We start from the raw sequence: 26,531 nt of genomic DNA, 5'->3' as shown, positions 1-26,531 counted from the left end.
TTTTGGTCTTCACGAAAAACTGGTATTGTGAACTTGATTCCGCTTCTTTGAAGGAGAAATAATTGAAAAGAAGTTCCGAAAAACGAGAAATTAGGTCCAAAAGTCACCCCGTCACGGACCGTGCCTTATGACTCGCGCCGTTCGACGCTGAACGTCGCAACGACTGCTGCATGTCGTGTCGTACGAATCGTACAGGATTTTACAGCTCACCCCAGCCCTCCCGACAAGCCCTTACGTCCCGTACCGTCGGCGTTGCGTCGAATGTGAACTAGGCTTAAAATCCTGTACGATTCGTACGACACGACATGCAGCAGTCATTGCGACGTTCGACGTCGAACGGCACGAGTCATAAGGCACGGTCCGTGACGGGGTGACTTTCGGACCTAATTTCTCGTTTTTCGGGACTTCTTTTCAATTACTTCTCCTTCAAAGAAGCGAAATCAAGTTCACAATACCAGTTTTTCATGAAGACTAAAAAATTAGCTCTGAAAGTTGTGGCATTCAAATAATAGCCCCAGGAAATGATAGAATAATTCGTCTGTCACGCTTCTGAACTATCCCTAAATACAATAAGTGACATGAGATCTTACTAGTATGTTGCTAAAATTCAACTCAAGTCAAGTGCTAGCCATTCTGTGAGTTATCATGGGAAGCGCAGTGTTCGAAATGCTAAAAATGTCCAAGTACGAATCGGGAGTAGTCGGCGCACGACGGCGTCTCCTGTTCACACTCGAATTGCAGCCGGTTTGTACGCTTGCGTCCCCGTCTACGCCCGTCTACGGTATTTAACCTTTAGGTGTGCCCCGGAGAGAAAGTTATTTCTTTGCCGCTTCTTCTTTTACTTATATTATATCCAAGGTGTGTACCTGAGAGAACAATAATAAAAGCTTGTGGGTTGATTGCACCGCGCCTACCACTCGCCTACCTGTTACACGTATTCCTTTATTTTTTCAAAATATACTTCAAATGTCATTAATTTTCATTTATGAAGCCTATCAAGAGATCCTCTCGATCGACAGGCCCAGCGCCTTTGGGAAATCCTTAAATACCGGTAATTTATAATAAAAGCTCACTGACTTGTCAGTTTGAGCACTCTGGCAAGGTACGTTCGGGCCTGATTGGAAATTTTTATTTCCATTGCTATCAGGTTCGGCCTCATTTCCTCTGTGCTGCGCTGACGAGTCCACAAAGGACGAAACAGTTCTGTCCGCAGATTGAGTATAATACAATACAAAAATACTATGGCTTTATAACTGAGACTGGCCTTATAATCGAATATACCCCCCCCCCCCCCCATGGCTTTAAAGGGGAACTCCACGAAAAAATGAAACTTTGATAGCCTGTAGAGTTTCGGGCGCTGAGTCGAATGGTCTTGGTCCGAAGTCTCTACGACGAAGCGTTCTTGAGATATTTCACTTTGAAATTGCAAAAACGGGGGCCGCGCCCTGACGTCATGCGGCCATTTGGTTACATCATCACGGGCTGCCTACGTCATTGTGGCAAAGTCGTTTCTCTTCGCCAGTCTACAAGCACTAATTTTAGTTGGTATTTCAAGGGAAGATGGGCGATTCCGAACAATCCTCTGTCCCCAGCAATGAAGGCAGCGATGCTGAGGCCAGTGAGGACGACCAACAGCCCACCGCCGCGTATGGTTGGGGCAGGGAGCCCAGATACTCTGCTGAGGAGCTGCCATCGCGTGTAACAAATGTGGAGGAAGAAGATGCGTCAGCAGCTGCGTCCGACAGAAGACGAGTAGCTTGGCCACCAGAATCTCGATTCGTTTTGGACTCCGACTGGTGCGAGCGTGGACAAAAGTGTATAGCCATGCCCAGCCCGCGGGAATGATTTTGCTGGTAGGATGCTGCCGTCGCTGTCGACAAGACGGCCCAAGGTTTCTTGCGTAGCGGACCTCGCAGATTACGAGATCGTATCCTTGCATTAGGCTGTGCTCATCACTGCTCTTCGAGGTTATCTCGACATGCAGAAGCCGCCAATGCCAGTGACAGAAGAGTCTGACATTAGGTAAGCCTCAATTAGTTTGCCTTGACTTGTCTTGTGAGGATCGCGTATCAGCATGATACACTTATTCTTATTTTTGGGGGAAATTTATTGTTGTCAGGCGCACTACACTACAGTAGGCGTCGCACAAGAAAGACATTGTACTGGTAGTTATCACATGTTTCATGCATGACACAAACAAATTTCTCTTTGCTCCGAGTATGTCTTGACTTATCTTGTGAGGATCGATGCGCGTAATGTTTTGTGTGTAACTAATTATTGTTGTCAGGCATAGCACGAACAACGGTGTTCTGTACTATAGACCGTGCTATCACAAGTTTTCATGCATGACTCACATTTGTCTTTGTCATTTTCCCTTGGATTGGTACAAGATCTACAAAGTATGGTAGGTAGTGTTCTGTTGGTGAAGAGAGCACTGCACACAGTTTATGAGCACCATGGGTGCATTTGATCACACCCGAACCCATACTTTATCGTTTCAAGCGATAGACTTTGTCAATAAACTCGTTTTCTAGTATACCATGGCATGCAACGTACAAGCGTGGGGTCAAGAAAGCGTACACCAAAATAATGCACAAATTCTGGCAGGAGAGTAAGAAATCTGTACTTTCTGACCAAGGCATCTCTGTACTAGTAGGTAATCGAACGCGTCCTAATCAGTATTCATCCCCCAGATCATTGGAATTCAATTTGAAATCAGCAATTATGGTAAATTCTACAAGACCCTCCATCTTTGTACCAGTGGACACTAAATTAGTATGGCGCGCGCACTGAAAGTGCAGGTAGGTACCGGTAGGTGCAATACAGCGCATATGTAGAGTAAATGAGTATTTGACTATAATAATTATTACGGTACAGCAATGTGGTATGTGTACAAGCACTCATCATACACATTCCATATGACATTCTGTGTTTGTGTAGATCTCTACGCTATGCGGCACACAGGCAGTACACACTATGTACACGGCAAATTGGGCAAGCACGTTCGTTGTCGTCTTCCAGCCTGCGTTGTGAATACCATCAGGCAAAGATATGCAAATCCTGCACCACCTCAGCCTTCTCAGGAGGCTTCCACCTGGAATTTGGCAGGGAAACACGCTTCTCCAAGGCAGGAACATGGAGGTTGCCATTTGCAACCGCTACCACCTCACACATGAGCTTGTCAACATACTCATAGCTCTTTCTGTCGTATAATTTTCTATTTGGCCACAGTCTTCTTTATGCTTTGAGAACTGGACTTTATACCTTCCTATCACGGTCTTTTTGGTTGTGCTGTGGCGACGGTTGACATTGACGTCGTCAAGAGCTGCGAGATGTGCGTGTCCAATCATCCCCAGAATTGAGAAACGAATGCGTTTGAGAATGTAGTTTGGCATGACACTGTGATATACCTGCATGGCAAAAAGAATGTGGAGAAAACACACTTGCTTAGACAATATACTGCTGTATGGGAAAATGGAAACTTCACCGTACAGGACGACTCTTGTTCTCAATTGCATTGTTCGTTTCATTCCCTGTGTTGCCCATAAGAGACGGGAGCAAAAATGTTGCAGCAGATGTTTGTTGTCTTCTGGCGTGGAGTGGCGGCGTCATTAGATGTACACATAGTCATTTCACTAAGTATACCACTACTACAGCATATGTACTATCCTTAGGCTAGCGTGCGTGCGAGTGAGTTTGAGTATGTGGGTGCGTATGTGTGTGTGTTGTTGTGTTTGTGTGTGTGCACGCACACGCACGCGCGCGCATGTGGGTGATGGTGTGAGTGCATGTGTATAATATGTGTAGTTCCCACTGTATTCCTTGCACAATAGGTCTTCACTTACTTTTCTTTCGCATACAACCAGAACCCATTCCTTGTTCGAAATTAGATTTTTTTGGCCTGGTGATCCCGCAAGCGTGGAACTCGGAGTGTAATATATTTTTGTTTCACTTTACTTGCACTATTCCAAGGCTGTCCAGACTTCTAACAACTGCTCTGAGTGATATGGTATTCATGCAACCATGCCTAGAAGTAGGGTAGCTGTTATAAATAGAGACATATCCACGCAATCAACTTACACTGGTTCAGTTTGGCAGGAGTGGTGAGACAGTTCGTCGTGCATGCTGCCTGCACATCGCAAGCAAACAGTTCTGTAACCTTCGTACTTGCTGGGGGTCTGTCTGTTTGCGTCCCAGTTGATGACAGATGTGCACAGTTTGAGTACTGGTATGCGCAAAGTTACTGGGGTAATATCGTTCATCAGCTAGCTGCAGTCGGAGTTGATGGGGTGATGTACTCTTCTGATCCTGATGGGACGTATCTCGCCCTGCTTTCTCAGTTGCAGCTTGTTGAGTTCGCTTTGCTGGAGGCTCACGGTTCGGAGGGCACTGGTACACTGATGAGGGCTTTCCTGGACGGCGTACTCGTCAAAACTCAGCTCTCAAGTCCCTCTGGATCATAAATGCAGCGAGCAAACATAGCTCGTGCTGCGAAAATAGGCTTGAAATTTTCACGACGCATTGCAACATCTCGGCGCTTTGCCAGGTCTCCATCCTTTGGGAATTTGAGAAAACTAACCCCAGGAGGATGATGTGATACTGGCACAATCAACAACACAACAATTTGGCATTGCAGCGGCTCAGGCGACTTGGCAAACTACTTTCTGAAGTGACTTTCGTCCTGAAGAAAGTGAGATTCAAAATCCAAGTATTTTCGCACATGCCACAATGACGTCACACATACATTGGTATGGGGCGTGGCTAAAATTGAAATATCTCAAGAACGCTTTCTCGTAGAGACTTCGGACCAAGACCATTCGACTCAGCGCCCGAAACTCTACAGGCTATCAAATTTTCATTTTTTCGTGGAGTTCCCCTTTAAAGGTGCGTATATACGGTACGAGCTCTTCTACATTAGTGCATGGCATGCAGGGAGGGCCTTATGGCTTGTCCGACAGGTTAGCCTGAGGGCCGTAGGCCCGAGTACATGCTGGGCGAGTCCATGATCTGATCCAGTGCGCAATGCGCATGCCAAATATGCAAAAGAGCTGACGCATGTACAAACTGGGGTACCGAAAGCGTTGGTCCGACGTACGCTGTGCACATGTGGTACGACCGAGTTCAAGAGTCCATTGTGAATGCGGAAAGCCAGTACGGTAAGTGCTTATTGCTTGCGAAATATGGCTTGCCGATATACGGTGCGCTGTGCAAATATGCACTACATTATCATGTGACAGCGAGACTCAGGAACTTCACAAAATTGGCTCAAACACACAAAAGAAATCGGTCCAAACATCGGTCGAAACCGAAATTAATCTGAAAGAGTGCAGGAATTTGGCATGTTTCTCAGGATGGAATCCTGCAAACCTTGATTTCCGGAAGACCCAAAAGCTGGGCTACGCAAGGAGAAGAAAAGAGACCACTGACAACAACAGCGTCACTCTTATCCATAGTAGAGGAGAGAAGAAGAAGTAGATCTGTTTTCTAAGCCGTTTCACGGACGTGTGTGTGGTGAGTGCTGTTTGCCACGAAGTATCAAGTGCTGGTGATAGTTGTTCAGTCTCTAGCTAAGTCAGTCTCTCTACTCTGCTCGCAGACCGTTTTTGGATCGTCACTTTCGTCTACTTACTGTCCGTCGTCCTCCTCTCGGTGAGTTTCTGCTGCTGTGGTTAGTCCCCCTCTCATGGTCTATATCGTACTTGTGCTTCGTTTCAACCCGCGGTATTCTCTATTGGCTCCATGGCTGTGTGAGCTATGATGCCGGTGTCATTCTTGTAGAGCGTATCCCGTGTATTGATGGGTTCTTCTGTCTGCAACAACTAACAGTATGTCAAACTTTCTGTGTGTCAGGAAGAGGTTTTAGGCTCACGGGTTCACGGTGGCTGGTCTAGTCAATGGGCAAGCCGTGAGCAAAATAGTTAGAGGGAGGATTCACGCTCGTGTCCTTTCCGCCTCACTATGCCTTGTAGTAGGTAGGGTCTTGTGGGAATGGAAATTGCTGACGTACCCAACCAGCATGCGGTAAACACTAACTCGTGATCACCTACAATCTAGTCCAGTTGTACGTCGTACCTCAACTTTCCTTTTTCAGCTACTTGTCACTTGGGGGCAAGAAGCTGAGATTGTGAACCAAGTGCTGATACACGTACATGTACATGTATTTATTGTTCCTTCACTTGGGAAACCTGACGAGCATTCTAACCATCTCTGGTGGGCAGATTCGCTACAATATCAGGAAATTGGGTCGTATTGTGTACAGGTTTTGGCAAATCTGCGCGCTGCACGTTGCGTTTGTACTTGAAGTATGTAGGTTGTGGTCGTTGCATTCACACTGCACGTTGTACACTGTAGCTTTACCCTGTGCTGCCCACCACCTGTGCTAGGCTGCCAGTGCATGAACAGGTAGTGGAGGAGCGACATTTGCTGCACCTTGAGAAAGTTTCTAATACTGGTCTACAAGAGTGCTTTGTACGGCATAAGGTGAAGTGAATTAAAAGTCCACAAACAACATAACCAATGTGGCAATGAAGTAGGGACATGTGGCTTGTGATCAAATAATTACTAGTTTCCCTCAGAAAATTGTCGATACAGTCATCATGTGCTACACAACAAATCTTTGCATGTGTGTGCGTGTGGGCGCATGTGTGTGCGTGTGTGTGTGCTTTCATGGCTGAGGTTGTTGGTATGTCTGTTGGCTCTGGGTTCCCAGTACTCAGTAGCCGGGGCTGGTTGGTAAAGGAACTCCAATTTCACTTCAAGGTACAAGTGCATCTAGTGTCTGCTGCTAACAAAGCAACGTGCTGTCTATACTGGTTACCCCAGCAAGTGTAGGGTGTGCATAGGTAAATGTCTTGGGCCGTTTTATGCCGATATACACTGTGTGGTGTAGACCAGGTGTGCATTGGTGGTCTATTCACGTGGCTTCGCCACTTGAGTGGATTAGATAGTTATCTGGAGCAAGTCTTGATCTGTCTCATTCAGATCTTGTTCGCTATCGTTGCTATAAGAGAAAATCTGTGGGTGCACATTCAGTGCATTTGCAGATTTGCGTGCTTCTCTTGCGGCGGGCGTATACATGGTACATGGTGTGTGTACGTAAATGTACACGTGTGAGGATATGTGTGAACACATGTGTGTGTGTGTGTGTGTGTGTGTGTGTGTGTGTGTGTGTGTGTGTGTGTGTGTGTGTGTGTGTGTGTGTGTGTGTGTACCGACATGCGCATTAGTGTGCGTATGGGTGGGGAACGGTGAAGGGGAGAGGGTGCATGCACATGTCTAGAGGAGGAACGCACATGCCAGTGTATGTGTAGAGGAGGAGTGCACGTGCGAGTGGATGGGTGTGAGTGTGCAGGGGGGGGGGGGGGGGGTGTGGATGTGTAGGGGGGGGGGGGGGTGGAAGTGTAGGGGGGGGGGGGGTGGAAGTGTGTAGGGAGGGGGGGAAGTGGATGTGTGTGGGGGGGGGGGGGGGTGGGTGTGTAGGGGGGAGTGGGGAGTGGATGTGTATGGGGGAGTGGGGAGTGGATGTGTATGGGGGGGGGGGGGGGGGATGGATGTGTATGGGGGAGGGGGAGTGGATGTGTAGGGGGGGGGGGGGGTAGATGTGTATGGGGGAGGGGGGAGTGGATGTGTAGGGGGGAGGGGGGAGTGGATGTGTAGGGGGGGGGGGGGGGGGAGTGGATGTGTGTGTGTGTGGGGGGGGGGGGGTGGGGGAGTGGATGTGTGTGTGGGGGGGGGGGAGTGGATGTGTATGGGGGGGGGGGGAGGCAGGCATGTGTAAAGCGGGATTCACAGATGCTTTTTTTGCGATGCGAAACGTGATGCGACGTGATCTGCGACGGATGCGTGCGATGCGAACTCGCGAAATACCACTCACAGAAGAAGTCAGTGATGCGACAACGCCTTGCTGATTTGGCGCGAAGTTCAATGCAGTTGGGTACGTCACCATGGTTTTCGCGCGGTTTGGTACAACTTGTACAAATTTATGGGCCACTCTTGAACCTTTGTACAACTTTGCTGTATAAAATCGTACGCCAAATCGCTTGTCGCATCGCAAAAGTAGAGCAAAGCTCAACTTCTGCGATGGCCCAGTTGCGGAAGTTCCGTGGAGTGAGAGATGGCTGCGACTTGGGGATTCCCCAGTTTCGCGGCTGTTGCATCGCGTGTCGCATCGCAAAAAAAGCTTCTGTGAATCCCGCTTAGAGGGGGGGGGGGGAGGGGAGAGTGCATGTGTGTGTGGGGGGGGGGGGAGTGCATGTGTAGGGGGGCACGCATGAGTGCATGTGTAGGGGGGGGGGGGGGGGAGAGTGCATGTGTAGGGGGGGGGGAGAGTGCATGTGTAGGGGGGGGGGGGGAGAGTGCATCTGTAGGGGGGGGGGGGGGGGCACGCATATGTGCATGTGTAGGGGTCAGGGCACTGAGTGGTGCACGTGTATATGCATGCGGTAAAGTTTCCTGTTGATTATCATGGCATCGGCGCTTTCTTGGAGAATCACAAAACCCATTGGGCTTTGGTCACCACTCCAATCATAATCTATCAATCAACCAATCCATCAATGGAAATCCTTCAAGTACATTGTTTTGTGATCTAGCAATAGGCTAAAATCTTGTACACAGAAGAACAGTCAATACTGTGATGTACATTTGTGTTGGGTTCGAATCCTATATGCAGTTGGATAGCTCTGTGTTCTGTTCTAAATTTCGTGTTTTTTTCGTGTGTGTGTGTGTGTGTGTGTGTTTGTTTGTTTGTGCATGTGTGTGTGTTTGTGCGTGTGTGTGCGTTTGTGCTTGGTGCTTTGTGCATGTGTGTGTGTGTGTGTGTGTGTGTGTGTGTGTGTGTGTGTGTGTGCGTGTGTGTGTGTGTGTGTGTGTGTGCCAGTGTGTGCCAGTGTGTGGGCGGTTCTCTCCTTTTCAAGATTTCTTCTCGATTTTTGAGGTTCATCAAGGTTCCACCATGGCCTCTGCTGGTAAGTCCATATCGGTATTTATTATATTATTAAAGAGGAAGTTCACCCTAAAATCCTAAAAAAAACTGTAGCAAACGATGCACTGATTCCAATGGTGAAAGTCCCACGTTGATTGGAGAAACCGTTCCGGAGTTATAGCATACTCTAGTTTTGGCCAATTTCTGTGACATCTTGATGACGTCATAATTTGCCCATCCTTGTGACGTCACAGAGATAAACTTTGTATGGGAATACCGTACTCGCGCGATTAGAGCCCTCTCTTGAATAGTACCCTATCTCGAATAGTGCCCTAGTCTCCAAGAGCCAGTGAAAAATAAAGCCCTCTCTTGAATAGTGCCCCCCCCCCCGGTCTTGTAACCAAGCCCACGTGCAAGTTTGGTGTTCTTTTGCTAATGTTCTTGGCCATTGCTTTGCACTGGTCTCCGTACCATTGTCTTTCCTTATTCTTTTCGAGCTGGTTATGTGAACGTAGTAAAAAAAAGTGTTTTAAGGAACAAAATCGCAGGTCTTGTTCCCGTTTCTGTGGAGTCGTGAGCGTTTACAGCACACTTTAGGCTCTGTTTTTCTTTGTTTTATGCTGGATGACGCAAATGTACCAGCAATGAAAAAATAGTGCCCTGTCTTGAATACTGCCCTCTCTTGAATACTTCCCCATCTGAAAAGGGTACCCGTTTGTAAATAAAATAAAATAAAAAAGCTGCAGCAGCAGAGTTACTAGAAGGAAGGTTACGGGGGTTCTCCGACATCGAACCTGCCACAGTGCTTGAAGATGAACTATCTGTAGTGTCACCAGGCTGAGAGACCAGTCGGAGTGTCACACACGGTGAGGTCCGTTGGTGGTAGCTATGATACTCATGGTTGTAGTTTGTTCCTTCAATCGACGAGCTTGGCTTAGCTGAAAAGTAGTTCGAAGTATTGCACAAAAGATTACGGATTTGTGAAGATTCGTTTCACGAGTTCCACGAGCTAGCACTAGCAGCAAGAGTACATAACCAAGAGTGTGCAACTCGAGATCCCCCAGCCCACGGCGGAATTTTTTTATGACATCAGTCTTTGGCGGCTGTTTGGCTTGCTGATGCCATCATGCGTAGCCAGAGATCAAAGTACAAAGAATTTATATACTACACCTACGATAGTCGAAGCAGAACAACGGACGATAGATCGATGTGTCCTGAACCCGATAAACTCTCCCTGTATCTACAAAACATGCGCAGGAAAGCATACGCACTTAATCATACTTCAGCCAAAGAATGACGCAATAAAAAAATTCCGCCGTGGGTGAACCCATCGCAGCTCAAGATAGGAGTTGCACACTCTTGTTATGTACTCTCGCTAGCAGCTAGCTGGCCAGCAGCACATCAGCTGTGTCAGGCAACCCAGCTATGGGTGCGAACATCTTCTGAATGCGAAGAGTACCAGTTCTCTGCGAGCATAGCAAAATAGGATTGCTCGAGATCACGGAACTTTTGCTAAACTATTCTGTCCTTGCATGGCTTGAATCACACCAAGCTGCAGTTGATTTGCGTACATGTATCAAAAAGTCAAAATACATGATTTGGAACTTCATTGCCATCATGTTATTAGGGGACACAAATCAATTGCGAATCATAATGTGGCATCAAAATTTAAAAATCATCAAAATACAACCTGACAATATACAAATTTTATATCATGATTTTATGTGAGAAATGCACAAAAAATTAATAGGGTTGCTAAAGGGTACCTGTTAACCCGCTTGTTAAGAAAATTACCCGTTCGTTAGGTACACCCGTTTGACCCCTAGAAAAAAAATGGTGCCCCAGGGGCACTAATTACGCGAGTACGGTAGATGGTGAATAGCCAATTTATGTCGTTTTCGTTGCTTTCTGGCGATATGTTTCTAGTTTAGATACCAGTAAGGTGTCATATGTCCCATATCAAATTTTGAAAAATCAGTTTATCTCAATGACGTCAAAAATTATGATGTCATTATGACATCATCGAATTTAGTCTAAACTTCCAGATGCTATAACTCCAGAACGGTTGCTCAGATCAACCTCGGACTTTCGCTATTGGAATCAGTGGATTTTTCCATACAGGTTCTGAAATTTTGATTTTAGGGTGAACTTCCCCTTTAACCCTTTCTGTGCCAAAGGGGTCAGAAACATTCAATTTTTTCTGAGTTGGGCTGAACTCAAATTTTTCATAGCTCAGCTGTATATCCATGGATCCTTAAAAATGATGGCTCTCTGGAAAGACATCGTGGCCAGGCAGACAGCTGTGAAGAGAAAATGCAGCGAAAATAGTCTTCCTCGCGAGGGCGCCTGGGTGAAGTCCGTTTTCTGCATTTTCGTAGCATCTGCACTTTCTCAGGCGCGCGATCGTGGTGCAGTCAACTTTCAACGCACGAAATTCGGACAAAGTTGGCCTGAAAGTCACTGAAAATCTCGATGTTTTGATACCCTATATGCATGGGTTGCCTCGAAAGAAATAGAGAAACCCGCGATGCGCATACGTCATGTTTTCTACCGGCGACAATTGTTTGTCCGAGCGCGCGTGCTTCAGGCTTCGCCCTAGCGATATCTATCCTCACGGACGCAAAACGATGTGATGAGTCGATAGCCAAAGTCTTTCTGAACACGTAGAGTGGTCGTTGTAACTCTCCTGTGTGTAGAAGTGGAGATACGAATTTATTTATACACACATACTAAAGTCGCATGTACATATGTGGCACTGAGAGGGTTAATTTCGAAAGTCTAAAGAACTTTGTATGGCTGTGTTTACCTGAGAAATTTCAACCCGGGTCGAGTTCAGCCCGGGTTGAAAGTCTGTACGATAGACAAAATAGGTGAGCGTTTACATGAAGACAGTTGACCCGGGTCAAATACTGATATGCCGCCAAAAGTCCACTTCTAGAGTCCTGTATGGTCACGTGAATCCGTTCGCGTGAAATTTGCATATGCAGTGCTGTTCAAACCTGGCGCGAGATACGCAGAAGTACGTTAGTACCATTTTCTTAACCCGGGTTGAAATCAACCCGGAGGCAAAATTTCAACCCGGGTCAAGCGCAATGCGTCATGTAAACGCGCCATTCATTTTGTGTACATGGCGGGTTGAAACCTGACCCGGATCGAACTCAAACCGGGTTGAAACGCCTCATGTAAACACAGCCCATGTAAAATTCAGATCGGCGATCTGCCTTCAACAGTGCAATACACAGTTCAATGCAGCACAACATTGTCTTTCCTTAGTCTTTTCGAGCTGGTTATGTGAACATAGTAAAACAAAAACAAAAAAAGGTTTCCAATCAAATAAGCGGCGCGGAGACAATAGGGAGGTTTCGCTCTACGGAATTACGTATGAAAATAACGTAGGAGCTGCACGGAATTTTCATACGTAAAAATCAGAGCTGCTTGGTTTCGCTCTACGTGATTTATCCACGACTGCTAAACACGCATTGTTGCTTTGGAGACACGTTGGCTGCATGCGCCCGCCGCATGCACCATGAACCGAAGCCGTGTTTTCCATCTTATTTTGCACGTGGTGTACGGTGTGTGTACCTTGTGTTTCGCGCGGCTTGAACGTTGCCATGGACAAATGCGGAAAATGCGAAAAATATTTCAAAAGTCCTAAGGAGGACCCAACGTAGGAAAGAGCTTTCCTACGGAAATCCGTAGAGAGATTTACGTATGAAAGCTGCCCTCGCTCCCCGGCGCGGACGACATACGGATTTTCATACGTAATTACGTACAGCGAAACCTCCCTAAAAACTTTAATAAGGCAATAAGCAGAATCATCGAAGCGGACGTTGGACGTACTCTTCCATGTATATATCATTGTTCATTCCTAGATTTCAGTATTGAGACGTGTTTTCCCTGATGAATGTCTCTAGAAAACGTGTTCGGAAACTTTTATCCAACTTTTTTATCCATCTTTTATTTTTGTTCATGACTACGTCCAATGTCCGCTTCGCTGATTCTGCTTGTTTCCAATCAAGGGGGTTGTTTGGCCGGTGTCAGGATAATCTGAGGTTTTCCGCAACCTTTCTCTTTGTGGAATGTAGTACCCGTATTTAAAATACAGTCAACTTCATCGCTCATGACATTCACCCCTGTGTATGTGTGATGTATTGCCGGTGCTATGCTGATATTGTGGCAGTGGTATTGTTTTTGGCCAGGTGAACTGAGCCTGTTTGGGTGTTTGTGCTGCAAGTCCACATGTTCTTGTGTTTGTCTACACGACTGTTGAGGCTGTGTCGCCGCGTCTGTCAGTTGTATCAGCTGTTCCTAAGTGAATTGTCCAGGAAAGCTTGTAATTGTTCTTCCCTCTTCAGAGCTAAAGCGGCACCATGTTGTGTACTGGGCCGGGGGTACTACTGGCTGAGTTATTTCTGCACTAGTGTCTTTTAAACCACCATTTTTTCCAACTTGGAAGTTCCTAATGTGATGCAGCTAGGCATCAGGATGTTGAATGTCAGTATGACATCAGCCATTTTGTGCTGATTGTTGTACATTTTGACTCACTACCAGAATTCACATTTCCCGTGTCACTGCACTGGTAATGACAAAACTCATTCTGGAATTACGAAGTATTGAAAGCTGTTATCGCAGGGACAGTATCAAAGAAATGCTCTAAAAAGATCCAGACATAAGCACACCACTCACATAGCCAGGCAGTGGAAGTTTGAGGACACCAAGACGCCCCGACATGAATCCAATAACCTTTCCAATTCCGTCGCCAACGAGTCTGTTGGGGATGGACAGGCTATGGGCTGAATCATTACCCATGGATCTGCCAGCAGCAATTGCGTTTCTGAACGTGTGTAGTTTGCGCACTAAAGTAGCTGAAGTCAAGGAGTTCATGTCCTCAAGTGGCATACATCTGTTTGGAATTGCAGAGACCTGGCTTAAACCTTCAGTATCTGATGGCGAGATTTCAATTCCTAACTGTATGTTTTTTCGTAAAAACCGCCGACTGCATGGTGGAAGTGTGTGTGTCTACTGTCATAAGTCGATAGCCATACGTCGCAGATTTTTTTTAATTTTAAAATTTTATTTTCTTGAAAAGCAATTAACCATGAGGAAAGATGACAAAAAAAGAGTAAGAAAAGACAGATTAAAAGAGAGCTGAGAGAGAGAGTTGGGGTACTGTTAGAGGAGGACGCGACATTGAATGGTGACCGCCACAGTCACAGATAGTAGGGAGGTTTTGCTCAACAGAATTACGTATGAAAATAACGTAGGAACTGCACTTAATTTTCATACGTAAAAATCAGGGCTTTTGAGTTTCGCTCTACGTGATTTCTCCACGACTGCTAAACATGCCTTGTTGCTTGGAGAAGCGTTGGCTGCATGCGCCCACCGCATGCACTGCAAACCGAAACATGCAAAACATATTTCAAAAAAGTCCTACGGAGGACCCAACGTAGGAAAGAGCTTTGAGGATACAAACAATCACGTCCCTGACAATAAGTCGGGGAGGGGCGGGTAGAAGAGACGGGGCGCTCTGGCGGGATTTTACAAAAATTACAAAAAAGGTAACAGGGAGAGTGGTGACCAAGACAGGACAGTATAGACCGTTAGTATGGGGTGCTTCAATGCACATCCCCAAGCCGAGAGGTGCAATCTGGAAAGAACAGTGAGACGATCAACATGATGGGCTTCAAAGCACGTCCCAAGACCATGGCGGGTCTGAGATGTGTTGGTTGACACATTTTTTTAAAGCTGTAAGTGGAGAGAGTGATTGGCCAGACGGGGAAAGACGTCCTCGGGGAGGCTGTTCCACAATTCAAGGGAACAGTACGGGAAGGAACGTCGAAGGTAATCGGGATTGGTGCCGGGGGTGGTGTTTAAGAGCTGTTCCCGGTGCTGGCGCTGAGCATAATGCTGCTGGTGGGGTTAGACTTGGAATGTGGGACCTTAGAACTACTATGGCTTGGGCCTGGCACTGGCGAGCAGAGCATACTCGTTGGATGTGCGTACCAACCACCCAACATGCGTGCTGCTTACTGGGAAGATTTCGAGGAGAACATTGAGTATGCTTGCCAAGGTCGTCAATCATCTACTGTGCTTATTGGTGGTCTGAATGTTGACCTTGGCAACACGCAAACTGGTTCTGCACACCCTGTCCATTGCATCCTCGCCCGTTTTGGCTTACAGAATTACATGATATTCTTTTCAGTGCAAGAGGAAAAGAAATAAAGATGCACTAGCCTACAGTGTAGCTGGACAACAAAGGTTCAACAGTGCACATCGTATGTGAACTCTACGCATACAGCAAGTACATTGTGACGTACAACTATTTTTCAGGGCCACACCCATTTTGCTTGTTTTGAATACAGGCCGCAGCGGCTGCTCAAGGAAATACGTTAACGGCATTCGCCAGTTGTTTGTTGTGCCTGCCCGCTGCAGAAACTGTTTTCCACCCTCTCACACCATTTAAAAGGCAGGAGGCACGGGTGCTGCCGATGGTTGCCGCATAGTGCACGCACATCGACACCATTGCACTATTCATGTGTAGTGACCTAGTGGTGAAACGAATGTCAAAACCTACTAGCCGAATATGCCCTCCTCCCAGTCATATGATGGATACTGTCATTATTATTAGGTATGGCGAACGGTTGTGCTACATAAAATGTACTGCCCCATAAGGCTACTTCGAAGTTCATACATGTTATGTGCACCATTGGCAGTGCAGTATGGACATACATGTGCATGCATACAGTACAAAGTCACAGGCAGGCTGTACGCACTGCAGTGTGCCATGTTCGGCGTGCATGTATGCATTCGAAGTGACGTAACGAATACTCGAATGTGACTTAACGAATACTCGAATGTGACAAACCGAACGAATGTTCGAATATTCGAATATTCGTTTCACCACTTATGTGTACTAAGATTTAGTGTTCCCCTGCCAAAGCAACTTAATAGGACACGCAGCCGTTCCGACGGCGCACGACCCCGTGGGTCGCTTCTGCTGTCCTTGCCTCTCTGATGCGTGATATGTGTACATCATAATAATCATGACCTCATACTGAGTACATGTACGTCATACTTGATTACCGATCACAGGCTCATGTTTAGGGAGGTTTCACTCTACGGAATTACGTGTGAAAATAACGTAGGAACTGCACGTATTTTTCATACGTAAAGATCAGCGCTGTGGCGTTTCTCTCTACGTGATTTCTCCACGACTGCTAAACATGCATTGTTGCTTTGGAGACGCGTTGGCTGCATGCGTCCACCGCATGCACCGTGAACCGAAGCCGCGTTTTCCATTGTATTTTGCACGTGGTGAACGGTGTGTACTGCGTGTTTTGCGAGGCTTGAACATTGCCATGGATAAATCCGGAAAATGCGAAAAATATTTCAAAAAGTCCTATGGAGGCCCCAACGTAGGAAACAGCTTTCCTACGGAAAGCCATAGAGAGATTTACGTATGAAAGTTGCCCTCGCTCCCCGGCGTGTACGACATACGGATTTTCATACGTAATAATTATTATGTAGAGCGAAAGCTCCCTATTATTCATGCTGGAATATTATTATTATTATTATTATTATTATTATTATTATTATTATTATTATTATGATTTCTTCTTCTTTTACTAGGGAATTCCCAACAGGCGTCAGCGCCTTGAATAAACGCTTGCGACACCCCATGGGCTCGTCTCTCTTGTGTGGCATGAGGGTTATTACTCATGTACAATTTGACCACATTGCCAATGCATTCAAAGGAAAATATAAGGTTGCAACCACAATGTTCCTGGAGTATCATTAAGAGAGCATGTCTGAGAAAACCAGAACGTATGTGCAAGCCGGTTTCTCAGATTTCGCTCAAATTTTGCAGGTAGGTTTGTTTTGGGGTGTAGATCGGCATTCCAAAGCCAGCGCAAAATCTTTGGAAGGGAACCATGAAATTGGCATACCCCTCAATATTGGCCCAATATTGGCACGATTTATGGGTCTACAAACGAGCCACGGCACAACGTACAAGAACAAGCTACGAACAAAACTCCATCAAGCCAACATTACCTCACCTTAGAAGAGTTCTTGTGGCAGCACCACTTAGCCACTCGAATGTCTCAATTCCTTTTTCGTGTGTCCCACTGTGAAGGTGTCCTGATTGGCTGCTTGCTGCTCTTCTGCCCCCTGTTGCTGATTGGCTCCAATGGTAAGATATATTATGGTGGATGAATTTGGGTATGCCAATGTCATTATTTTCATGTGTGTTTGATATCAATGTTGTTTGCTTTACTGGTGTTGATGTGAAGGCAAATACCAATATGTGGCAGTATACTACCTTTGTCAGGTCATTGTCACTAGTCATGTATTGAGTTAGTATTGTGATAGTATTGTCAGGTCATTGTCACTAGTCATGTGTTGAGTTAGTATTGTAACACTGCACCCATGTGTATGGTCATGCAGGTCAAGCTGTCACTCTACGTGCTGCTGGTACAGGACAATCAACAACATACCTAGTGACTTTTGGTGATGGACAACCTACAGTCAATGTTCCAGACTACTTACCTCTATGCTTGGTGTCCGATGGATCAGGACCATTCATTCGACTAGAGAAGACTGATGGTAGTCTAGTGTTGTTTGAGTCAGCCATCTCAGGAATTACTGTTGTACAGTTGAACAGCGCAGCACGTCCTATGCTGAACACTTCATACACTGGACTGTATCATTGTAGAACAGCTACACACAACTCTTCAGACACATATCAGCTCAACATTGTAGGTAAGTAGGATATGATATCTTGCTTACTGTTTCAAATAACCACAGTTCACTTTATCAACATAATAGTACATGAACTAAAGCTGTATGTAGAATTTTTCACAACTTTCATCTTTTGTGCACTCAGAATGAGGCTAAACCCGATAGCAATGAAGTAAATCTTCAAAAGCAAGATTTAAACAAGACACAACCATACCTTCCCAGAGTGCTCTAACTGACAAGTCAGTGAGCTCTGCATACCACAAACAGCAAAGACACTGCTGAACATAATGTAGGATACCCCCTCCCCCCCACACACACAGAGCGCACACACACACAGCACACACACACACACAGCACACACACACACACACACACACAGCACACACACACAGTACACACACACGCGCACAACACAAGCACAACACACACACAAACACAGCTCACACACACAGCACACACACACAGCACACACGCACAACACACACACACCGCACACACACACACACAGCACAGACACACACACACACACACACACACACACAGACACACACACACAGCACACACACACACACACACACACACACACACACAGCACACACACACACACACAGCACACACAGACGCAGCACACACACACACACACACACACACGCAGTACACACACACACACACACACACACAGCACACACACTCAGCACACACACACACACACAGCACACACACACACGCAGCACACACACGCAGCACAAATACACACACACACACACAGCACACACACACAGCACACACACAGCACACACGCACAACACACACCCACACACACACAACACACACACACACACACAGCACACACACACAGCACACACACAGCACACACACACAGCACACACGCACAACACACACGCACAACACACACGCACAACACACACAACACACACAGCACACACGCACAACACACACACACAGTACACACAGTACACACACACACACACGCACAACACACGCACAACACACACACACGCAGCACCCACACACACACAGCGCACACACACACACACACACAGCACATTAACTACAACACACAGCAACTTGCGGTATGGGGGAGTGCCGGCCAGCGGAGTGAGAGGCTACGGAAAGAAATACGTAGACACTGCCGGAGCAGAATGTTGGCGGAGCCAAGTATCTACGAGAGAGGATTCAGGGTCGGCCGGGTAGACACTGCCGAAGCAGAATGTTGGCGGAGCCAAGTATCTACAAGAGTCTGCGTCCGAGGGACGGCGACCGAGGGCCCTGAGTAGCCGGAAATGAGTGTGGCCAACACCCCGTTTATTCACTTTATCAAAGCAAATTAGTGATGAGAAATGGGAGGTGGGAGGGTGAAACACTACGAGCAAACAAGAATGATCGTCGCACAGAACGCATCGAAAATATATAGCAGAGCAAACTCTAGCAAGACATGCAACGATGCATGCCACCCACGTTGAGTTACAAGCAAGCGCCATCATAGCACCGCCAAACCCACCCACGTTGAGTTACAAGCAAGCGCCACGATAACGCCATGTGATAACGCCATGTGATAACGCCATGTGATAACGCCATGCGTCGGAGGCCAGCGACACGCATGAACAGAGACACGATCAATGTCACGTAGAGAGATGCATTCAATATCATGCTGAGTGCCAAGCCGCACAGAGACCATAGCCAGCAGCAAAGCGTGAGCATGCAGTAACAGCACCATCAAACATAGCAGCATAGATTGAGCGGTAGCAGAAAGCTGCGTGCACCCATTAATCTGCATTATCACCATAATGCTACATTAACTACAACACACAGCAACTTGCGGTATGGGGGAGTGCCGGCCAGCGGAGTGAGAGGCTACGGAAAGAAATACGTAGACACTGCCGGAGCAGAATGTTGGCGGAGCCAAGTATCTACGAGAGAGGATTCAGGGTCGGCCGGGTAGACACTGCCGAAGCAGAATGTTGGCGGAGCCAAGTATCTACAAGAGTCTGCGTCCGAGGGACGGCGACCGAGGGCCCTGAGTAGCCGGAAATGAGCGTGGCCCATAATGGCCGGCAATTCCCGCACCGAAGAAGCCACGAGCGCAGTTGTGCAAACAGCAGGAGAGCGAGAGGTCGCCCAGGGTGGAAGGTAAGAAGTAAGGTAGAGGCAATAATGGTTCGTGCATTGTCTCAGCACGAAATATAGTATCAATGAGGCCATCGCCAAGAGTCCATGCAACACACACATGAATACAGGGCACATCACACAATTAAATAGGCCCACTGTGAAGAGCCATAGAAACAGACAGCAGGTCCGAGGGATCAGTGCGAATGTACCTCAGAACACAGTCACTTTGCCACCTACCCATTGCACGGATTTTCCACACAGGTACGCCGTTTGCAGCAGCCGTCGTCGCCGCACCAATCCTGAAGGAGTGGCCACTATAATCAGCCACATTACTCACCCGGGACAACTGCAGGAGGGCTCTCAGTTTAGCAGTGAAGCGACGGCGAGTCAGCGGTGCGCCTGACTTAAACCGGAACAAGGGCCGCAACAACGGCGGCTTACTGCGTGACAAATACTCGACCATGGCAACAACGGGACAATATTGCGGCGTTGCTGGCCCGATGTATAGGGACATGCCTCTGGCAAACGGGACCGTCTTGGACCGCTTCACAACAAAATGTAACACGGGCTTACCACCATGGTATGCTATCTTCACACTATCGCCGGCAGCATCAAATCTTGGGTCGAACGGTGCGTGATCGCTTACAGTAAACTCAGCGCACCGCAGGAAGCCGTGGAACGCCAACAGGATTGCGGCTTGCAGCATAACGCGATCGTCTGGAGTAGAAGTCGGGTCATTCCGCAACCGGTCCACAACTGACCGGATCAGATCACTTGTCAGTGGAAGACGGGTCATGGACGGAGCAGTGCCCTTCACTCTCTTAATACCCTTAAGCACGCGCGGTAGCAGGGTAGCGCCTGTCGTAGGATCATCCATGCCACACTCGAGATGCAGATTACGAACGGCCGAGATGTAATTGGCCTCTGTACCTGGCTTCACAGACCTCACCAAGTAGGCCGCAAAGCTCGATAACCTACTGTCTGTCGCCGGCAACGGGTCCCATCGGCATAACTGGCAGAATTGCCGGTAGCGCTGTTCTCCACAACGGTATGCTGCTCTGGTAGAATTGCCGGTGGCAATCGTGCACGTTGCCCCGCTGTAGCCACTGTCACATTAGCTGTCATTAATGATTCATGTCTCGTTGATATGGAGACGAGGCAAGGAAATAGAAAGGCAGATAGACACAGAAGCAGACAGAAAAGCAGACAAACAGACACAAAACAGACAGACAGACAAACACACAAACAGACAGAGGATTCAGGGTCAGCCGGGTAGACACTGCCGAAGTAGAATGTTGGCGGAGCCAAGTATCTACAAGAGTCTGCGTCCGAGGGACGGCGACCGAGGGCCCTGAGTAAAGAGAGGGGTCACTGCTAGAGCAGGATCTTGGCAGGGCCAAGAGAGAGGTCAGACAAGAGTAGTACGTAGACACTGCCGGAGCAGAATGTTGGCGGAGCCAAGTATCTACGAGAGAGGATTCAGGGTCGGCCGGGTAGACACTGCCGGAGCAGAATGTTGGCGGAGCCAAGTGTCTACAAGAGTCTGCGTCCGAGGGACGGCGACCGAGGGCCCTGAGTAAAGAAAGGGGTCACTGCTGGAGCAGGATCTTGGCAGGGCCAAGAGAGAGGTCAGACAAGAGATATATGTAGTCACTGCCGGAGCAGAATGTTGGCGGAGCCAAGTATCTACGAGAGAGGATTCAGGTTCGGCCGGGTAGACACTGCCGAAGCAGAATGTTGGCGGAGCCAAGTATCTACAAGAGTCTGCGTCCGAGGGACGGCGACCGAGGGCCCTGAGTAGCCGGAAATGAGCGTGGCCAACACCCCGTTTATTCACTTTATCAAAGCAAATTAGTGATGAGAAATGGGAGGTGGGAGGGTGAAACACTACGAGCAAACAAGAATGATCGTCGCACAGAACGGATCGAAAATATATAGCAGAGCAAACTCTAGCAAGACATGCAACGATGCATGCCACCCACGTTGAGTTACAAGCAAGCGCCATCATAACACCGCCAAACCCACCCACGTTGAGTTACAAGCAAGCGCCACGATAACGCCGCGCATCGGAGGCCAGCGACACGCATGAACAGAGACACGTTCAATGTCACGTAGAGAGATGCATTCAATATCATGCAGAGTGCCAAGCCGCACAGAGACCATAGCCAGCAGCAAAGTGTGAGCATGCAGCACTATCAAACATAGCAGCATAGATAGAGCGGTAGAAGAAAGCTGCGTGCACCCATTAATCTGCATTATCACCATAATGCTACATTAAAGGGGAACTACACCCAAAAATCAAAACTTCATGGTCCGTAGAGTTTTGGACGCTGAGTCGAATGGTGAAGGTCCCACTTCGATCCGACCAAGCTTTCCGGAGATATCTTCGGTTTAAATTGTACTTTCGGGGGACGCGCCATGACGTCATGCGGCCGCGACACACCCCCAACACGCCCTTCTACGTCATTGAGACTCGCTTGCTTGGGCCAAGCTCAGAAGTACAGGTATTTTGGTATGTGAAAGGAATAGTTCTGACAAAGACGTCCTCACTATGAGCGATTCCGACGTATCAGACGAGCTTGAAAGCTCAGAGCCTGAGCTGAAAATGTTTGGCTTCGGGCATGAGCCGAAATTTTCAGGAAAGGACATGGCAGCGCAAGCGGTGGCTTCCATTCTGACTGTAAATGTGGATGAAGCAGAAATTACTGCATTTGGATAAGTCGCTCTCCATCAGCAACATGTGGCAACCGGTTGGCTAGGCTATTTAGAAATGAAGCGGCAGCCAAAGCAGCTCAAACAACCCTGACAATCCGTAAGTGTTTTCACAGTATAGTCCTACGTAATGCTCACAAATCGAATCGTTCTCTTCATATCGTAAATTGTGTGAAATTTTGTATTCGCACAGTACTCAGATCAATAGTCTCCTCACTCCTACTCCTGTAGGCTGTACATGGAGTTTGCTGCGTAACATGGCTAGCATTATATCCGTGCAATGTGTATCGGTTCACTTGTGCTTTATCTCACACAAGTGGACTGCACCTCAATTCGTATTGTGGCGAAATACATTCTCACCTTTTGCATTATCACTTAGTCTTTACAGAATGCTGAGACGTTCTCTTGTATTTCACGTAGCTGTGTACCAATAATTACGCTGTGCACTCTAGCAGCAGCACAGTAGCATATTGAGTGCGTTTTGCCCTACTGTGGTGTCTCATGACTGCATTACCGGAACAGCTCTGTCCTTCTTGATTATCATTCTAAAATGTGTGCACATATCCGCCTGCGCCCCACACACACGCACGCACATGTGCTCACCTTGGTGGGCACATAGTATAGTAGTCACACATGCGCACGCACGCAGACACGCAATTTCACAAGCGCGTGCGCACACGACTGCATCAGCATACAAGTGCCTGTGCACATGCTCGTGCACGCACACATGCGCGCACTCATGCACTTGGTTGCACACGCACACATTCCTCAGGATCACTAACGGCAATGCATCTACTACTTGTCATTCCATGTCCCTCCCGCAAGGGAGAGAGAATGACATAAAGGAGAACACAGAATAGATGACATGAATATCTTTGGAATGTTATAATTACATTACACAAAAGCATAAGCATGTGCGCGCACACACACACTCACGCAAGTGCGCGCACACACACTCAGTGTCACGCGCTTGCGCGCACACACACACTCACGCAAGTGCACCCACACACACAATAATAATAATGTCTGTCTCTCACGCGCGTGCGCGCAAACACATACACTCACGCACGTGCACCCACACACACAATAATAATAATGTCTGTCTCTCACGCGCGTGCACGCAAACACACTCACGGGCGCGCGCACGCACAAACTCACGCTCGTGTGCGCACACTCACGCGCGTGCGCGCGCACACACACATTCGCGCGTTTGCACGCATACACACACACACACTCACGCGCTTGCACGCATTCACACAATAATAATAATAACGTCTGGCTCTCATCTGCATCCATACTGAGAAACGCAACGAGTTCCCGAATAGGTGTACACTGTTGCCGGTATGTGGACTATCTTCTCTCCTTGAACTGCGGGCCATTGCGTGATGTAGCTTATCAGCAGTACATACTGTGTGTTCATACAGGAAAAAAAACATGCCAGCTAGAGGCGCTGGCGCTGCAAACAGTCCTTCCTATAACCTTGGGTCGGTGGCAGTGGTCGTAGCTCAACAGTGAGTCACTGCGACCGATGGTACAGCGGCTCTTGATCTTCTTCCTGTAAAATCAAGAACAGCAATCGCAGACAGGTTCATCGATCGCACGCAGTATAGCCTAGGGAAACAGGAGATCTACTGCCGTCCACCTCATCAAGCCGGTTTCGGAAAGCTTCACATTTCGTAGTGATGTAGTCCAAAACAATTCTACAAATGCTTTGGAAAAGAAAGAACTACATACAGTAGCTAGTGTTTTTGAAATATTGCACTCACCTCCGCTTTTCGACTGACGCTTCACAGCGTGGCGTGCGAAAAAGGACACACCACAGTTTCATCCACCAGCGTCCGCATCGGATGAGTGCATAATATTCCTCCTGAAAATCCTCCTCTGCCAAATGGCTGGAACACACGCGAAGGATTTACATTGTAGTCCCGAAATTGTCAAGCAAATAATTATGTCGCTTGATAGCTGCTATGGTGCACTGCTCGGCCTGTGCCAAGCACAATCCTTCGGAAATTGGTGCAGGTTCATCCCAGGGGGGTTACCAGTAAGATTATAGTAGCCAACAACACAGCCAGAAGCCATGATGACACAAATACCCTCTTCTTCCATGGACAAACAGAAAGAAGATGCGAAATCCCAGTGTTTCTGGATCTGGCCAAAGGATCACCAAGTCTCAATGACGTCACGGGGTTGTGACGTCACGGCACGGACCCGAAAAGGACAATTGCAAACTGATATATCTCAAGAACGCTTGGTCGGATCGAAGTGGGACCTTCACCATTCGACTCAGCGTCCAAAACTCTACGGACCATGAAGTTTTGATTTTTGGGTGTAGTTCCCCTTTAACTACAACACACAGCAACTTGCCGTATGGGGGAGTGCCGGCCAGCGGAGTGAGAGGCTACGGACAGAAATACGTAGACACTGCCGGAGCAGAATGTTGGCGGAGCCAGGGATCTACGAGAGAGGATTCAGGGTCGGCCGGGTAGACACTGCCGAAGCAGAATGTTGGCGGAGCCAAGTATCTACAAGAGTCTGCGTCTGAGGGACGGCGACCGAGGGCCCTGAGTAGCCGGAAATGAGCGTGGCCCATAATGGCCGGCAATTCCCGCACCGAAGAAGCCACGAGCGCAGTTGTGCAAACAGCAGGAGAGCGAGAGGTCGCCCAGGGTGGAAAGTAAGAAGTAAGGTAGAGGCAATAATGGTTCGTGCATTGTCTCAGCACGAAATATAGTATCAATGAGGCCATCGCCAAGAGTCCATGCAACACACACATGAATACAGGGCACATCACACAATTAAATAGGCCCACTGTGAAGAGCCATAGAAACAGACAGCAGGTCCGACGGATCAGTGCGAATGTACATTAGAACACAGTCACTTTGCCACCTACCCATTGCACGGATTTTCCACACAGGTACGCCGTTTGCAGCAGCCGTCGTCGCCGCACCAATCCTGAAGGAGTTGCCACTATAATCAGCCACATTACTCACCCCGGACAACTGCAGGAGGGCTCTCAGTTTAGCAGTGAAGCGACGGCGAGTCAGCGGTGCGCCTGACTTAAACCGGAACAAGGGCCGCAACAACGGCGGCTTACTGCGTGACAAATACTCGACCATGGCAACAACGGGATAATATTACGGCGTTGCTGGCCCGATGTATAGGGTCATGCCTCTGGCAAACGGGACCGTCTTGGACCGCTTCACAACAAAATGTAACACGGGCTTACCACCATGGTATGCTATCTTCACACTATCGCCGGCAGCATCAAATCTTGGGTCGAACGGTGCGTGATCGCTTACAGTAAACTCAGCGCACCGCAGGAAGCCGTGGAACGCCAACAGGATTGCGGCTTGCAGCATAACGCGATCGTCTGGAGTAGAAGTCGGGTCATTCCGCAACCGGTCCACAACTGACCGGATCAGATCACTTGTCAGTGGAAGACGGGTCATGGACGGAGCATTGCCCTTCACTCTCTTAATACCCTTAAGCATGCGCGGTAGCAGGGTAGCGCCTGTCGTAGGATCATCCATGCCACACTCGAGATGCAGATTACGAACGGCCGAGATGTAATTGGCCACTGTACCTGGCTTCACAGACCTCACCAAGTAGGCCGCAAAGCTCGATAACCTACTGTCTGTCGCCGGCAACGGGTCCCATCGGCATAACTGGCAGAATTGCCGGTAGCGCTGTTCTCCACAACGGTATGCTGCTCTGATAGAATTGCCGGTGGCAATCGTGCACGTTGCCCCGCTGTAGCCACTGTCACATTAGCTGTCATTAATGATTCATGTCTCGTTGATATGGAGACGAGGCAAGGAAATAGAAAGGCAGATAGACACAGAAACAGACAGAAAAGCAGACAAACAGACACAAAACAGACAGACAGACAAACACACAAACAGACAGAGGATTCAGGGTCAGCCGGGTAGACACTGCCGAAGCAGAATGTTGGCGGAGCCAAGTATCTACAAGAGTCTGCGTCCGAGGGACGGCGACCGAGGGCCCTGAGTAAAGAGAGGGGTCACTGCCA

The 26,531-nt window shown here is 48.0% G+C and overlaps 1 protein-coding gene and 1 long non-coding RNA gene across 3 annotated transcripts in view; both read left to right on the top strand.

Annotated features, from left to right (window-relative positions):
* The window catches only part of LOC135811948 (serine-rich adhesin for platelets-like), a 186,851-nt gene that overhangs the window by 101,972 nt on the left and 58,348 nt on the right, over positions 1-26,531 (top strand). The window contains exons 1-5 of one of the 2 annotated variants that reach the window (XM_065325227.1): positions 5,416-5,511; positions 5,597-5,649; positions 8,886-8,963; positions 17,055-17,111; positions 17,366-17,680. The exons of the other annotated variant lie outside the window; for it this stretch is intronic. Coding sequence (XP_065181299.1) covers positions 8,951-8,963; positions 17,055-17,111; positions 17,366-17,680 — 385 coding nt within the window. The 5' untranslated portion in view covers positions 5,416-5,511; positions 5,597-5,649; positions 8,886-8,950. Of the gene's footprint in view, positions 1-5,415; positions 5,512-5,596; positions 5,650-8,885; positions 8,964-17,054; positions 17,112-17,365; positions 17,681-26,531 lie in introns of those variants that run through there. 2 annotated transcript variants of the gene reach the window in all.
* Positions 1,314-3,269, top strand: LOC135811947 (uncharacterized). The gene is made up of 2 exons (XR_010552727.1): positions 1,314-2,022; positions 2,941-3,269. It is a non-coding gene; the product is annotated as an uncharacterized LOC135811947 (long non-coding RNA).

The sequence above is a fragment of the Sycon ciliatum genome, chromosome 3 (genome assembly GCF_964019385.1).
Source record: "Sycon ciliatum chromosome 3, ocSycCili1.1, whole genome shotgun sequence".
NCBI lineage: Eukaryota > Metazoa > Porifera > Calcarea > Leucosolenida > Sycettidae > Sycon > Sycon ciliatum.
This window is presented reverse-complemented; position numbering and strand designations above follow the sequence as displayed.